Source organism: Muntiacus reevesi, chromosome X (assembly GCF_963930625.1).
Source record: "Muntiacus reevesi chromosome X, mMunRee1.1, whole genome shotgun sequence".
Classification (NCBI taxonomy): Eukaryota; Metazoa; Chordata; class Mammalia; order Artiodactyla; family Cervidae; genus Muntiacus; species Muntiacus reevesi.
The window spans coordinates 131,684,032-131,697,872 of record NC_089271.1 but is presented as its reverse complement, the minus strand read 5'-3'; the positions used below and the strand labels follow the sequence as shown (position 1 = coordinate 131,697,872).

At 39.9% G+C, this 13,841-nt stretch overlaps 1 protein-coding gene across 3 annotated transcripts in view; it reads left to right on the top strand.

Annotated features, from left to right (window-relative positions):
- DOCK11 (dedicator of cytokinesis 11) overlaps positions 1 to 13,841 on the top strand; it is a 203,717-nt gene that overhangs the window by 88,654 nt on the left and 101,222 nt on the right. For all 3 annotated transcript variants that reach the window (XM_065915011.1, XM_065915009.1, XM_065915012.1), the window contains 7 exons: positions 1,325 to 1,407; positions 4,454 to 4,576; positions 4,777 to 4,853; positions 7,659 to 7,843; positions 7,935 to 8,000; positions 9,703 to 9,795; positions 11,783 to 11,906. In XM_065915011.1, the coding sequence (XP_065771083.1) occupies positions 1,325 to 1,407; positions 4,454 to 4,576; positions 4,777 to 4,853; positions 7,659 to 7,843; positions 7,935 to 8,000; positions 9,703 to 9,795; positions 11,783 to 11,906 (751 nt within the window). The remainder of the gene's footprint in view (positions 1 to 1,324; positions 1,408 to 4,453; positions 4,577 to 4,776; positions 4,854 to 7,658; positions 7,844 to 7,934; positions 8,001 to 9,702; positions 9,796 to 11,782; positions 11,907 to 13,841) is intronic.

The window sequence follows — 13,841 nt, the reverse complement described above, 5'->3', positions numbered from 1 at the left end:
ATTCATTGACACTGTATCCTTGGAAATAGCTACTCTTTCTTTATTCCCAGCCCTGCATATAGCCAAAGATGTCAGAGCTACGAGGGTAAAAATGACTCAAGTCCTGCAGTTTCCAAATGCCAGACTGTACTCAAATTTACTCCTGTCTCTGATGAAATGAGAAAAGAAAGACAAGATAGTGAGCCATTCATGAAGCTTCAGGGTATTCAATTTGAAGGAGTTTATTCTGAGATTTTTGCCCTTCCTACTTTTTAAACATCACACCTGTCTGTCTTTCCTATAATGTTGGTGTGTGAAGTGACAGGGATTGTGGGAAGATTGCCTAGAGGAGGACATGGCAACCCACTCCAGTATTCTTGCCTGGAGAATCCCTATGGACAGAGGAGCCTGGTGGGCTACAGTCCACAGGGTCACAAAGAGTCAGACACGACTGAGTGAGTAAGCACAGCACACATCTTTAAATGGCAACCTTAAAAGTCGGCGACCCAGATAATTCTCTAAATTTCTGGATCATGAATTCTGAACTTTGGGAAATTATTGATCTAATCCTCTCTCATTTTATAAATGAGGAAAAGTCAGGCCCAAAGACGGAAAGCATTCATGGCATAGTTCATTAGCGGCAATCCAGCTTCTGAGTATTTATGAGTCAGTCTGTTGTATGTAGCCTTTAGTTGTGGATCCAAATAGTGTTTATTAAGTAGGAGATGCTGAGGAGACATATGACTTATTTGTGGGGGGAAAAGTCTCAACAATATAGATAAAAGCCTTCAGCATTCTGTATTCCTAGGGATAGCATAGAGGCAGCATTTCATAGCCTGTTTAGACTCTATAGGCAGTTTATCTCCTTTGTCATCTCCCAGTATCTGTGCAAACAGCAGCTCCTGCCCACGCTAAACTAATTGCATTGATTCTTGGTCATTTGGCTTTTATCTTGGGAGTAACAAGTTCAGCAGTACCCAGAACCAACTTCACCCAAGAATGATAAGTATATGCCTGCTCATGTGTGAAAGAAAATAGACATTAAAACGGCTTAATTTTTTCCCAGTAACAGTCTTCAGTACAAACCATGCCCTATATCTATTTTGTTTGTCTTCTGATATCTTGATGAGGGCTCTGTTGATGAGAAAATCTATAACCTTAGGAAATACTTTTATCTTGAAAAGTGGGTGGCTGATGTGTGTTGTGTTTCATTTATAACTATTTCTGTATCTTGTTTTCCTAGTTTTTGATGTTTTATATCAGTAAGTTGGGGAAATTATTTTTTCTGGGTGAGTCTCTGATAGTTTGGACAAATCTGAGCCTATCTTTTTATTTCTAACCTTAGACTGCCCAGAAGGTACACAGGACAGCTAAGCAAGTGTGTAGCCGCCTTGGACAATACAGAATGCCCTTTGCTTGGGCTGCCAGGTTTGTACAAATATATTTCTGATCCATCTATTCATGCTCCCGTGTGAAGTTGAGGGCTATTGTCCTTGCCAGCAGCATTCAGAAGTCTGTTTCTGACAAACCAGTTATATATTGGGACACTTGGGATGTGTCTCAGTCCATTCAGGCTGCCATAACAGGTTAGACTGCGTGGCTTAAACAACAGACGTTCATTTCTGACCATTTCTGAGGTTAGAAACTTGAGATCAGAGTGCATGGTTGGGTTCTGGTGAGAACTCTTTTCCAGGTGTTAGACAACCAGTTTCTCCTTGTAGTCTCACATAGTGAAATGAGGGCAGGCTATCTCTCTGGCCTCTTATAAGGACACTAACCCTATTCATAAGGGCTACATCCTCATGACTGAATCATCTCTCAAAGGCCATACAAATACCATCACCTTGGGGATTAGATCTCAACATATGAATTTGGGGGTGTAGGGGCAGCGGAGTGACACAAACATTCAGTCTATAGCAGGATGTAAAAATTCTTGCTTTTAGAATTTGCTGTGCCTCAAAGACCCTTTCATTTTTTCAAATGTCTTGCTTCAGGGAAATTTTCTTTGGCTTGGGTTACTGATCTGACTGACACCACTTAATTTTATTGCCTTTTAAAGCAGAGCTTATTTGCTAAAGTGATGGAATTTTTTTTCCAGAAAACCAGAAATTGCAGTGAATTGTGTACAATGTGCCCACTATTTTAGAGTTGGCTGGGTTTATGCTTTGAAAAGCCATCACAGAGTAATTCTGAAAAGCAAACTAAAAACTAGAAGGCAAAAAATGTAGTTGCTCAGTGCAAGTGTGTAATTACTTAGTAATTACTTAGTAGATTTTCTTGCTTTCTGATGACAAATTTGGCAACTTCTTCAGGGGTAGTATATTGGGAAGTGTGTTAATTGTACCACATATCTGATGGTGGTTTACATGATTTTTGTCTGAATCTTGCCAGTCTACCTACAGTGATGACTGAAACTGTATTCCTCGCTTATATGCCCTTTGAAGTACAAGTTCACTGACTTGTTTATGGTACAGCCTGTACAGCTCACTGGAACTTCTGGGGAAAGGGCACTATGTTCTGAATAATTCAATGAGTTTTGTTCAGTGGGTGTTGGGGAGTACCATAAGGGTAGGAGATTTAAGTTCAGTAACTGTTCTATCACTATAATCATTTCATTTTGGGAGAGCGTCTCAAAATGTGTTATATGTTGGTAGATGAAAGGGCACCTTGTCCTTATTTTGCCAACTAGTAAGAAATGCTAGCCAAGGATAGGTCAAGGGCAAAGAGTAGTGGAAGGTGTACCTTAGCTGTTCCAGAAGGTGAAACATACTTAGTGATGCTCCAGTGGCTACTGCTGTTACTACTGGTCAGAAAGTTCGTTCAGGTTTTAAAAACCAGAACGAACGTTTTGGCCAGTCCAATATTTATGGTAATTAAGTGCTAACTGTACAAGGTGGGCTTCCCAGGTGGCGCTAGTGGTAAAGAACCTACGTGCCAATGCAGGAGTCATAAGAGACACAGGTTCAATCCCCGGGTTGGGAAGATCCCCTGGAGGAGGAAATGGCAACCCATTCCAATTTTCTTGCTTGGAGAATCTCATGGACAGAAGAGCCTGGTGGGCTGCGGTCCATAGGGTCTCAAAGAGTCAGACATGACTGAAGCGACTTAACACACATGCACGTACAAGGCAGAGGTCTATGTACTTAATGTATATTTCTTTTAGAGGTAGGTACTATTCTCCCCCATCTTGGAGATGAGGAATTTGAGTCACAGAAATGAAAAAAAAAAAAAATCCTTGCCTAAGTTCGCATGGCATGTGTGTAAGTAGGTCTCAGAACTAACAGCACCTGAATTCAGAGCCCACAATAGACAGCCATGGCACATGCTCTCCACCCCTTTTTAGGCCACATCAGTAACTGCTTGATGCTAATGTGCTTGTAGAAAAATAAATTGTAAAACCTTCAAAGTTAGAAGCTTTAATCCCCAGTCTGGTGTGGAATTATGCTGTTTTTTTTTTCTTCTTAAATTATTTTGGTTGTTAGCAGCAACAGGAACTGACTCTAAAGGCTTGGCTGGGATATTTAAAAGCTGTGTGATAAACCCCTGTTTACTGAAAATAAAAGGAGGTATGCTTAGAAGTAGGAATGATAGTTAGTGCCTTTAACCACATTTTTCAGAGGCTTTGCCAGGGGAGATTGTGCTTTTGGCCATAGTTGCTTCCGGTGTGTTGGGTGCTTGTATATTACTTCCTGTTCTGGCAGTAAAACAGCTACTCGGAAAATGAAAGAAGAGAAGGAGGAGGGAATAATTCCAATTCATATTAGAAATTTTATAGATATATTATAAACTCTATGTAAGTTGATCTTAAAGATCTAATTCAATTTTTATCAACTTCACTGAGATATAATTTATCTTTGATTAAAATGCACATTTATATGTCCAGGTTGATAAATTTTCACAGATGTATATAGTCATATAACTACCACCCCAACCAAGATCTAGAACATTTCTATCACTCCAGAGAGTTCCTCACATCCCTGTCCAATCAGCCATCCACTCCCACCCAGGCAACCACCGACCTTAGATGACTTTTACCTATTCTGAACTTAACATCAGTGGAATCATGCAGTATGTAACCTTGTCTGTGGTTTCTTGTTCTCAGTCTGTTTTTGTATTTTATCCATAATGTTGTATCAGTTGTTCATTGAGTTGTTCATGAGTTGTTCATCAGTTCTTACATTCCATTGTAAGAATATACCACGATTTGTTTATCCATTCATTTGTTGATGAATATCTGGGTGGTTGCCAGTTTGGGGTTATAACAAATAAATCTGCTGTGAACATTCAAGTATCATGTGGAAATATGCCTAGGAGTTGAATCGCAGGATCAGAGGGTAGGTGTATGCTTAACTTCATGAGAAACTGCCAAATTACTTTCCAAAAGAGTTTCACTATTTTATGTTCCCATCACCACTATTTGATCTTAATTTAGCCATACTTTTGAGTTAAAAAAACCCCTCTGTTGCTCTTTTAGGCCCATTTTCAAAGATATTCAAGGCTCTCTGGACCTGGATGGGAGATTTTCTCCTTTGTATAAACAAGATAGTAGCAAGCTTTCCAATGAAGACATTCTCAAGTTGCTCTCAGAATACAAGAAGTAAGTGTTTTAGTTACTGCAGTAAATCAATGGCATAGATGAATTATAATTTCTTTGAATGATGAATGTGAGTCATATGTGGGAAAAATCAAATGTTGGAGCATTTGGATTTGGAAGCATTTGGAAGTTTGAATAGATGGTAACCAGTACACTTAGTAATCGTATTTTTTGAATATAAAATATTCTTATTTTACATCTAGGCCAGAGAAGACCAAATTGCAGATTATTCCTGGGCAACTAAACATCACAGTAGAATGTGTTCCTGTGGATTTTTCAAGTAAGAACTTACATGTTGCAAATAAACCTAAAAGGCTATGTTTGAATCTCAGGGTTTTTATTTTTTTAATGTTTATTTATTTCACTGTGCCAGGTCTTAGTTGCAGCACGTGACCTCTTAGTTGTGGCATGTGGGATCTAGTTCCCTGACTGGTGATCAAACCTGGGCCCCCTGCGTTGAAAGCACTGAACTACCACTAGGGAGGTCCCTGAAGCTCAGGTGTTTTATCTTCCTAACATTTTTCTTGAGATTTACATGGTGTATTTGTTTCCTAGGACTGCTGTAAGAAAGTATTACAAACTGGGTGGCTTAAAACAACAAATTTACTCTCTTGTGGTTCTAGAGGCTGGAAGTCAAAATCAAGGTGTCAGCATGGCCACGCTCCCTCACAGGGCTCTGAGAAGAATCTCTTCTTCCTAGCTTCTAGTGGCTGTTGGCTAGCCTGGGCATCCTTCGGCTTTTAGGTGTATCATTCTGGTCTCTGCCTCTGTCCTCATATGGTCTTCTACAAAGAGCGCCAGTCATTGGATTTAAGGCCCACCTTAATCCATTATGATCTCATCTTAACTAATTACATCTGCCAAGGCCCTATTTCCAAATAAGGTCACATTCTGAGTTTCCAGTGGACATGAATTTTGGTGGGACACTATTCAAGCCAGGACACATGGTGAATAGTTAGAGATTAGGAAGTAAATTAAGTTGATTTTTATCAGATGCTGTTTCATGTATAATATATGATGTGAGTGTGTTCCAGTCAGTTTCTGCTCCTTTTGCCTTGGCTGAATTTCATCAGTGAAGGGATCCAAAAGGAGAATTTCTTTTGTCTAAAGACAAGAATCTATGATCCTAGGAGAAAAATGGACAGAAGACAGAAAAGACAATTTGCAGGAAATAAAATGACTGGTAAATAATTGGAAAACATCCAGTCTCGGTAATTATGCCAGTAACACAAATGTAAATATTTCAGCATTGTGGTGTTTTTGTTCATCTATCAAATTTGCAAAAAATGAACTGTAACTGTCTAATGCCGGCTTAGTTTTGGCCAGGCACCATCACCTATCTCAAGTAGGAGTACAGTTTGGCAAGAGACATCCATGAATGTCTGTAACTAAGGCATTCTAATTCTGACATTCTATCTATCCATTTACTCATCAAATAAGCATTTAGTGAGTAAACTATGGAATACTTACTAGGTGCTTTGAAAGTATGGAGATTATAGTCTAGAAGGAGTGACAGACATTTAAACAAGAAAGCAAATGAATAATTTCTGTCTCTGATTGGGTGGGCTACTTTCAAAAAGGGTGGCTAAGGAAGGCTCACCATGTGGCCCAGCCAGCATGAGATGGTTGGGACTGTACATTCTACTCTGAGGTTGTCACATGTGAAGATCTTGACGTGCAGCTAGCTTGGTTTGTATGGACGCAAAGGGAACCAATGAGGCTCTAGTCTAGTGTGTGATGCGAACACGGGAGATAGGAAATAAAGTAGGAGAAGTAGGAAGAATCACATCATGCAGAGCAGTGTGAAAACCATGGTAACTCCTTAAAAAACTGAATTTCATCCCAAGTACAATGAGAAGTCACGAAAGGATTTTAAGTAGGAGAGTGGCAATTGACATGTTAAAACATCTAACAGTTCAATGGATTACTTTTTCCTAAAGAAATAACTTGAAGTGTAGACAGGAGTTTATGCATAAAGATATTTTTTGCAGTGTTGTCTGTATTACAGAGGGGATTGAAAGCAACCAAAGAGTACGACACTGTCAGTGTGGTTCAGTCATGGTTTAGTTCATGTGTGGTTCAGTTCAGTTATGGGATCCTGATACCATGAAATTTTTATGCAGCTCTGCAAAATGAAGTTTACAAAGAGTTCATGAAATAAGATATCAGATAAAATACCAACAACTAGGATAAAGTTCTCTATACAGTGAGATTTTTGTGTTTGTTAGATGAGACATGTCTAGGAAGAAGACTGCAAGAAAATATGCCAAAATATTAGCAGTAGTTAACTCTGGGTAGTGAAATGATCACTTATCTGTGGACCTTTACTCTGTTCCTACAGATATTCTATTGTAAGTATCACTATCATAGAAAACCAAACCCAGTGAAAAATATTATGTCCTCAGAGCTGACTCTCCTGCATATTTCTTCTCCATCAGTATCACTCTTCAGCAAGGACCAACAGTCTTAGAGCCCCTTTAAGTGTATGAATAACCTTTATTGCAAGTGGCTACCTCAGTAACATGTGCTGCTATACTCTAAGGCTTTGTGTTTTCCACATTCGGGAGGATTGAATTTATTATTGGTAACACATCATAAGATCTGTAGTTTCAGAAGGCTGCCTTTATTCCTTAAGTGAAAATTTGCACCTGTACCAAGTTAACTTTTTAAGAGGGACTAGCCATGAGCTAATTGGCATAAATTTACTGTTACTTCCCTGATACCAATAAAAAATTGCAGTGAAAAGCTAAATTGCAGTCGCAGGAGAAAAAAATGTAATGGATTTCTTTGCAGAGTTTAAATTTGTCAAAATTATGATGTGTTACATTTGGAAAATCACTGTACGTTGAGAATGAAATAGCAATCTGCATCTGGTTTGAAGGGTTTCACTAAAATCAGCATCAGGCTACTTACTCCTACTTGTTCTTCTGGGTTCTTGAAGTGGCTGTATGCGTTTTTGTCAATCACTAAGAATTCTGTTTGTTAAACCACTCTTAGAGAACACAATCCAGGTATATTTTTTTTTATAAATGCAGGAATGTGTTAACAATTGTTGCATCTTTGCCTGTTTTTTTTTCTGCTATAGATTGTATTACTTCTTCATATGTGCCTCTGAAGCCCTTTGAAAAGAATTGTCAAAATATTACTGTGGAAGTTGAAGAGTTTGTTCCAGAAATGACAAAATATTGTTACCCATTTACCATTTACAAAAACCATCTATATGTATATCCCTTGCAATTAAAATACGATAGCCAGAAAACATTTGCCAAGGTAAACAGGACAAACTGTACATTTTGGGGTGTTACACTTGTTTATAATCTTCTCGTTTTGTGACTCATTTTGAATGATGAATCGTTTTTAGGCAAGGAACATTGCGGTCTGTGTGGAATTCCGGGATTCGGATGAAAGTGATGCTAGCGCCCTAAAGGTTTGTTTGTGATATTGATAAGCATGCATTTTTCATAGAGACAGACATTTTGGTACTAGGTAGTTTCATATGCTAAGTTTCATGTGCTTAAATGTCAAAGAAAATGTAGTAAAGTGACAAATGTAATATTGCCTTTTCTACTCTTAAACATTACCGGTAAGATTGAGTTAAATATTAAGAAATAACACAATGTGTTGGGAGCGTATATATAGCTTTAAAAAAAGGTAAGCTGCATATGCCAGAATTTTTGCCTTTGCTCCTCTTGGATTTTGCCTTGCTTCATTGCCCAATCACAAGGTCATTTTCTCCTGACAGCTTATAGTGGTACCATCAGGGGAGTTTAAACTCCTTTCTCCTTGAAACCTGAACGGGCTTCAAGCTGACAGTAGCACAGCATGACTGCTTTGATCTGAGATATGACTTCGAGTCTGTGGCTGGCCAAATGGTGCCTCCAAACTTGAATGAGTGATCTAGGAAAAGCATCTCAGTATCTGATATTGCGATCCTTAAAATACCTGTCACGGTACCCTTACAGTTTCACTCTTTATAGCCACCTTTTACTTTTGGCTCTTTAGCCCAGGAATCAGAGATCTGAGAGAGAAGTCCGAACATCTAGCCATCACAAAGTGTTTATCTGACTCCCCGCGTCTCTAGCTTGAGCCTAAATCAGACAGATGGATGGCAAGTCTTCCTCTTAAACCACCTAGGAAAAGAGGCTGGAATGTCCCCGATTAAGTCATTGAATGTTTAATAGCTCTTTGAGATTTTTTTTCACAGAGAAACCTAAGTCAAATTAAGGATTAGCTGGCTCAAATGAGGTGTAGGTTCTCCGATTCTTCCTTCAGTGGAGCTAAGAATAGTTTTTTCTTCATTCCCGTGCACTATCCTTTTGTATACTCAAAGACTCTTAGGTTACCTCTCTGCAGTTCCTGCAAATTGCCTTCATAACCATATTTCAGGAGAGCAGGCGAGTGTCAGTTTCATTTCTTAGCTGGCCTGGAGGCTGGCTCTGAAGTACCTGAGTGAGTCCATTAGGAGCCTGGCTCGTCGACTCCATATTCATCCTTGAACGTATTAAGCCTATGGAAGTGAAAAACTCACACTAGAAATGAAATCGGATCTTTCCACAGAACCCTAGAAAGCCTTCCATTCATTTTATTGGTGTAGCAGCAAGCTGGTGACTCTGAAAGTGTGGCTCATAAAGTGTAAGCCCGTCTGTGGCCTAATGGCCATTCATTTTCCAATTCCTCGAGGCTAGGAATGGATCTGCTGTTGGTTCTGTTAAAACTCCTTACCTGGCCCATGCACAATGAGCATTCAGCACATGTTGCTGACCGACCGAGGAGGAGCTTCTCATATTAAGAAGTGCAAATAGCATGAGAGAAGCAAGCTTGCCAGGCCTGGCTGGAGAGTGTTTCCCTTCCAAATGATTAGAAGTGTTCAGCCACTTCCTGTCAGCTAAGTTGAAATTATATTTCTTTGGTGGCAGGAAATTCAGCAGCATCCATGGAGCCAAGTTAGGCGATGTCTGGGGGTGTCTGAAGTGACTGGAAATGATTTGGAATTTACAGGCTCATGGTGAGAGCCGGGTGGGCTTGGCCATGACCCTGTGCTCACAGATGCCTGTAACTGTATGTGGTTCCCTAGCATCCTGGTTAAAGAGCGGCATGGAGAGCGGTGACTCTGTTTCCTTCTTTTGCAGTGTATCTATGGAAAACCTGCAGGGTCTGTCTTTACCACAAACGCTTATGCTGTTGTCTCGCATCACAACCAAAATCCAGAGTTCTATGATGAGGTAAAATACATTATTTTCTCATTGAGAAAACACTGCGGTGGTTGTTTCTTTTCTGTTTGAATTATTTCCAGTCTTGCATCTGCACCTTCAATCCCTGAATGGTTAGTCCCATGAAAATAGAAAATGTCACATCAGAAAGAAGGGCCACTGCCTGCCTGGTGCCCTTTGGTGACAGTGGAGGCTGGGCCTGCGAATGGAAGGGGCTCTGATGTGAGATAACGAAGGAAACAGACACCAGACTGGAACGGGACTTCTAGCCCACACTTGGACATCAGCTGGCTCTGTGACCTTGAGCAAGTCACTTCCCCTCCCTGAGTCTCCAATTTCCAGAGTTTAAAATAAGACATTTGGAAGGGGTTTTTCTGAAGGCCTTCCTAGCTCTTACCTCCTGTGGTTCTGCATGGGAGGGTGCAGCCTGTCTGTAAGTGAAATGCTCTGAGAGACACAGTGGTGTGTCTGGGTCCCCAGAATCCCATCGGCTGTACCGAATGCCTCAGTGCAGTGCAGACAGAGGCCATCTTCCCCGGCCTCTGAGTGCCTGTCCTCAGTCAGGTTGCCTGATTCTGTCCCTGGCTCTCTTTCTTCCCACTTCTCTGTCTCTGCATGTCTGTGTCCTTCCCAGTGTCTCTCTGAGTGTCTCTGTCAAAACCTGTGCATAGCCAGCTTATCCAAATCTGCAGGCTGCCTTTGATAGCCGCATGTCTCCATGGAACCTGGGTGTGCATCCCAGGCCAGGAGCTCTGCTGTTTCTGCTTCTCAGGCTCCACGTGTCCATCCCTGGCTTGGTCAGAAACCATCCCCCCACCCTGCTGTCCCCGGTTCCCCAGGTCCAGCTGCTGTAGTATGGAGGCCTGAAACCCCAGCCTGGGACTCGCTCATTCCTGCTTAGTCCAGTACCCCAACCTTTGCAGGGAATGTGTTTTTGCCACCCAGGGAGTGAGTGTGTCCATATTTATGTGCAGCAGAGCATTAGATACCCAGATGGTCTGGATGCTGTGAATAGGCATATTCTGTGGTGAAATATACCTACAACAGAAATTAGTTATCACACCAAAGCCATGTCTTGTGTGAATGATAATTAGGCCAGATGTCCCATCACCAAGCTGTTTAATATATTCCTCTCTATAACCAGTGCCAGTCACTAGAGAAAGCTTGTTCATGTAGTAAGTAATCCATGTTAGGAAGCCAGAAACTGACTTTTCAAACATTCTTTATGTATTAACCAGGAAAGTGAGTGTGAGCGTGTATGTTTGCATGGGTTCCTGGGCAGGTCCACGCATGTGTGTTAAATCAATTAAATCTGTGATTTGTCTCCCACATCCTTCCCAGGAGACATTACAAGCATTCTCTTGGGTTCTGATTGGCAAATTACTTGAGGTGCTTGTTTTAAAGTATTAATTTTTTGCATGAAATTCAGGTGTCATGATGATGCTTTTTATTTATTCAAGAGTAAAGCTATGTTTTTCCTCTAAAGAAATTTATACAACTGTGATTTGTGGATTCCATAATATCTCAGTGACTTTTTGCTCATTTATTCGTAAAGGCTTAAATTTTTTTTTTTCACGCAGAGGAGGGCAATGATTTTGAAAAAAAAAAAAAGGCAGGTTTTCAAATTCAGTGCACATTGTAGATGGATTGGAGTCACTGACTCAGATTGAATTACATAGTATCTCTGGGCTTTAAGGATGTGGTTTTGATCCAGTGTTTCAGAAAATCCTGCTGCAAAGTTGAATCCAGGAGAATCCACTGGACTCTCCAGGAAGAGTAATAAATCAGCCCTCACAACCCTAGAGAATATTATTGTCAAACTGAAATTGACCAGAAAGGCATTTGGAATATATTTAAATGATATCTATTATTTGACCCCTTGACCTGTGATTTAGAAAATTATGTCATTGGAAAAGTATGATGAAACAGAGCTAAAGGTCTGACAGTCCCACTTGACGATGAAAACAAAATGCTCTGTATAATTTTGCTTTCATTTCAGATAAAAATTGAGCTTCCCATTCACCTGCATCAAAAACATCATTTACTTTTCACTTTTTATCACGTAAGTTGCGAAATCAACACAAAGGGAACAACCAAAAAGCAGGACACAGTTGAAACTCCAGGTACGAGTGTTCTTTATTGGAAAATAGTTGATTTACAATGTTGTGTTTGAGGTGTACAGCAACTTGATTCACTTGTACATGTATATGCATCTATTCTTTTTTGGATTTTTTTCCCATATGACTTAAGACAGAGTGTTGAATAGAATTGCCTGTGCTGTCCAGAAGTCCTTGTTTATAATCCTTTATATCTATCTACGTATCTATCTATACTTATATCTATGTCTATCTAATCTGTCTATCTATAAGTGTGTATCTTTTAAAATTAAAAAAAATTTTAGAGTATAATTGCTTTACAATGTTGTGTCAATTTCTGCTGTACAACAATGTAAATCAGCTATAGGTATACATATATCCATGCATTCTTTAAATCTCTCTCTCTAGAGCTATTTGAAATGGAGTTGTCTTAGGATGTAACCTCTTTCATCAAGCTACAGACCACTTCCCCTTACCAAAAAGTGTATTTCTGAGTTAAAATTTCCTTGCTAAAATACGAACTACATGTTCATTTTATCATCATTTCTACTCAACGTCATGTCCAAATGCTTGCCAGTGTGCTTAGATTACTGTAGGCAACATAAAGTAATATTGCTCTTCTCAGAAAGAAACCCATATTGTGATGCTATATTTTTGTTATTTCTTTTGTGTGGAATGGCCCAACAAGCAGAATCTTCCAGCTCTACTCATTGAGAAGAGGGAAGTGAGCCCAGAGCCATGGGCATTTTTGAACCCATGGGAGATTGGAATTCTAGTGAGAAGAGGATAGGTTTAACAAACTTGAATAAGCATTGATAGTGAAGCCCCAGTTGTGGTCTCATTCCTCAAGGCTTTAGATAGAGCAGTGGGAAGCATCCTTGGGAGGATATCACAGGTCCTATGGACATGGCCCATGCCACATCCACTATGTCAGTGTAAACATGCTTTGGGATTCAAATCCAAGTTAGCCTGTGCCAATCTTTTCCTTTCTTTCTTTTTTAAACATTTTTAGTGGAGTTTAGTTGCTTTACAATGTTAAACTAGTTTCTATTGTACAGCAAGGTGAATCAGCTATATGTATACATATATCCCCTCTTTGTCATCACAGAGCATTGAATAGAGATTCCTGTGCTATATAGTCTATTTTCATTAGTTAATCCATTTTATATAAGGTAGTATATATATGTCAATCCCAATCTTCCAATTCTTCCCACCACCCCCTCCCACCCTTGGTGTCCATTTGTTTGTTCTGTACATCTGTGTTTCTATTTCTGCTTTGCAAATAGATTCCGCTATACCATTTTTCTAGATTCCACATGTATGCATTAATATGTGATATTTGTTTTTCTCTTTTTGACTTAGCTCACTCTGTATGACAGCCTCTAAGTCTGTCCATGTCTCTGCAAATGGCACAACTTCATTCCCTTTGATGGCTGAGTAATATTTCATCGTATATATGTGCTACATCGTCTTTATCCATTCCTCTGTTGATGGGCATTCAGGCTGCTTCCGTGTCAGTAGCCTGGACCCATCTTAAATTTGTTCATTCACTCGGCAAATATGTCTGCATATCTATTATATACTAGATACTGTAGTAGGTAATAAGGAGAAAACAGTGGAGCATCGAACATAGATCTCATCTTCAGTGAGCACATGGTCCAGTGGGGGAAACAAGATCTATGTAGACATTTATAACACAAGATAGAAAGTAGTAGTTACCAATAAAATGGTGCTATGTGATCTCAGAGAAGAGTGAGTTATTCTCTGACATCACATAAAATTGTTCAGTTCAACTGGTGGAAGGACAAGTGGCTGGGGAGTCAGGGAAGGCTTCCAGGAGGAGATGGTGTTTGGGTGAGGCCTTGAAGGGTGGGCTAGAGTTTGATAATGCAGTCATGACAGGAAGGGAGAGGATTCCAGGATGAAGGAATAGCTGGTACACAGGCAGAGTATTGAGGGGTC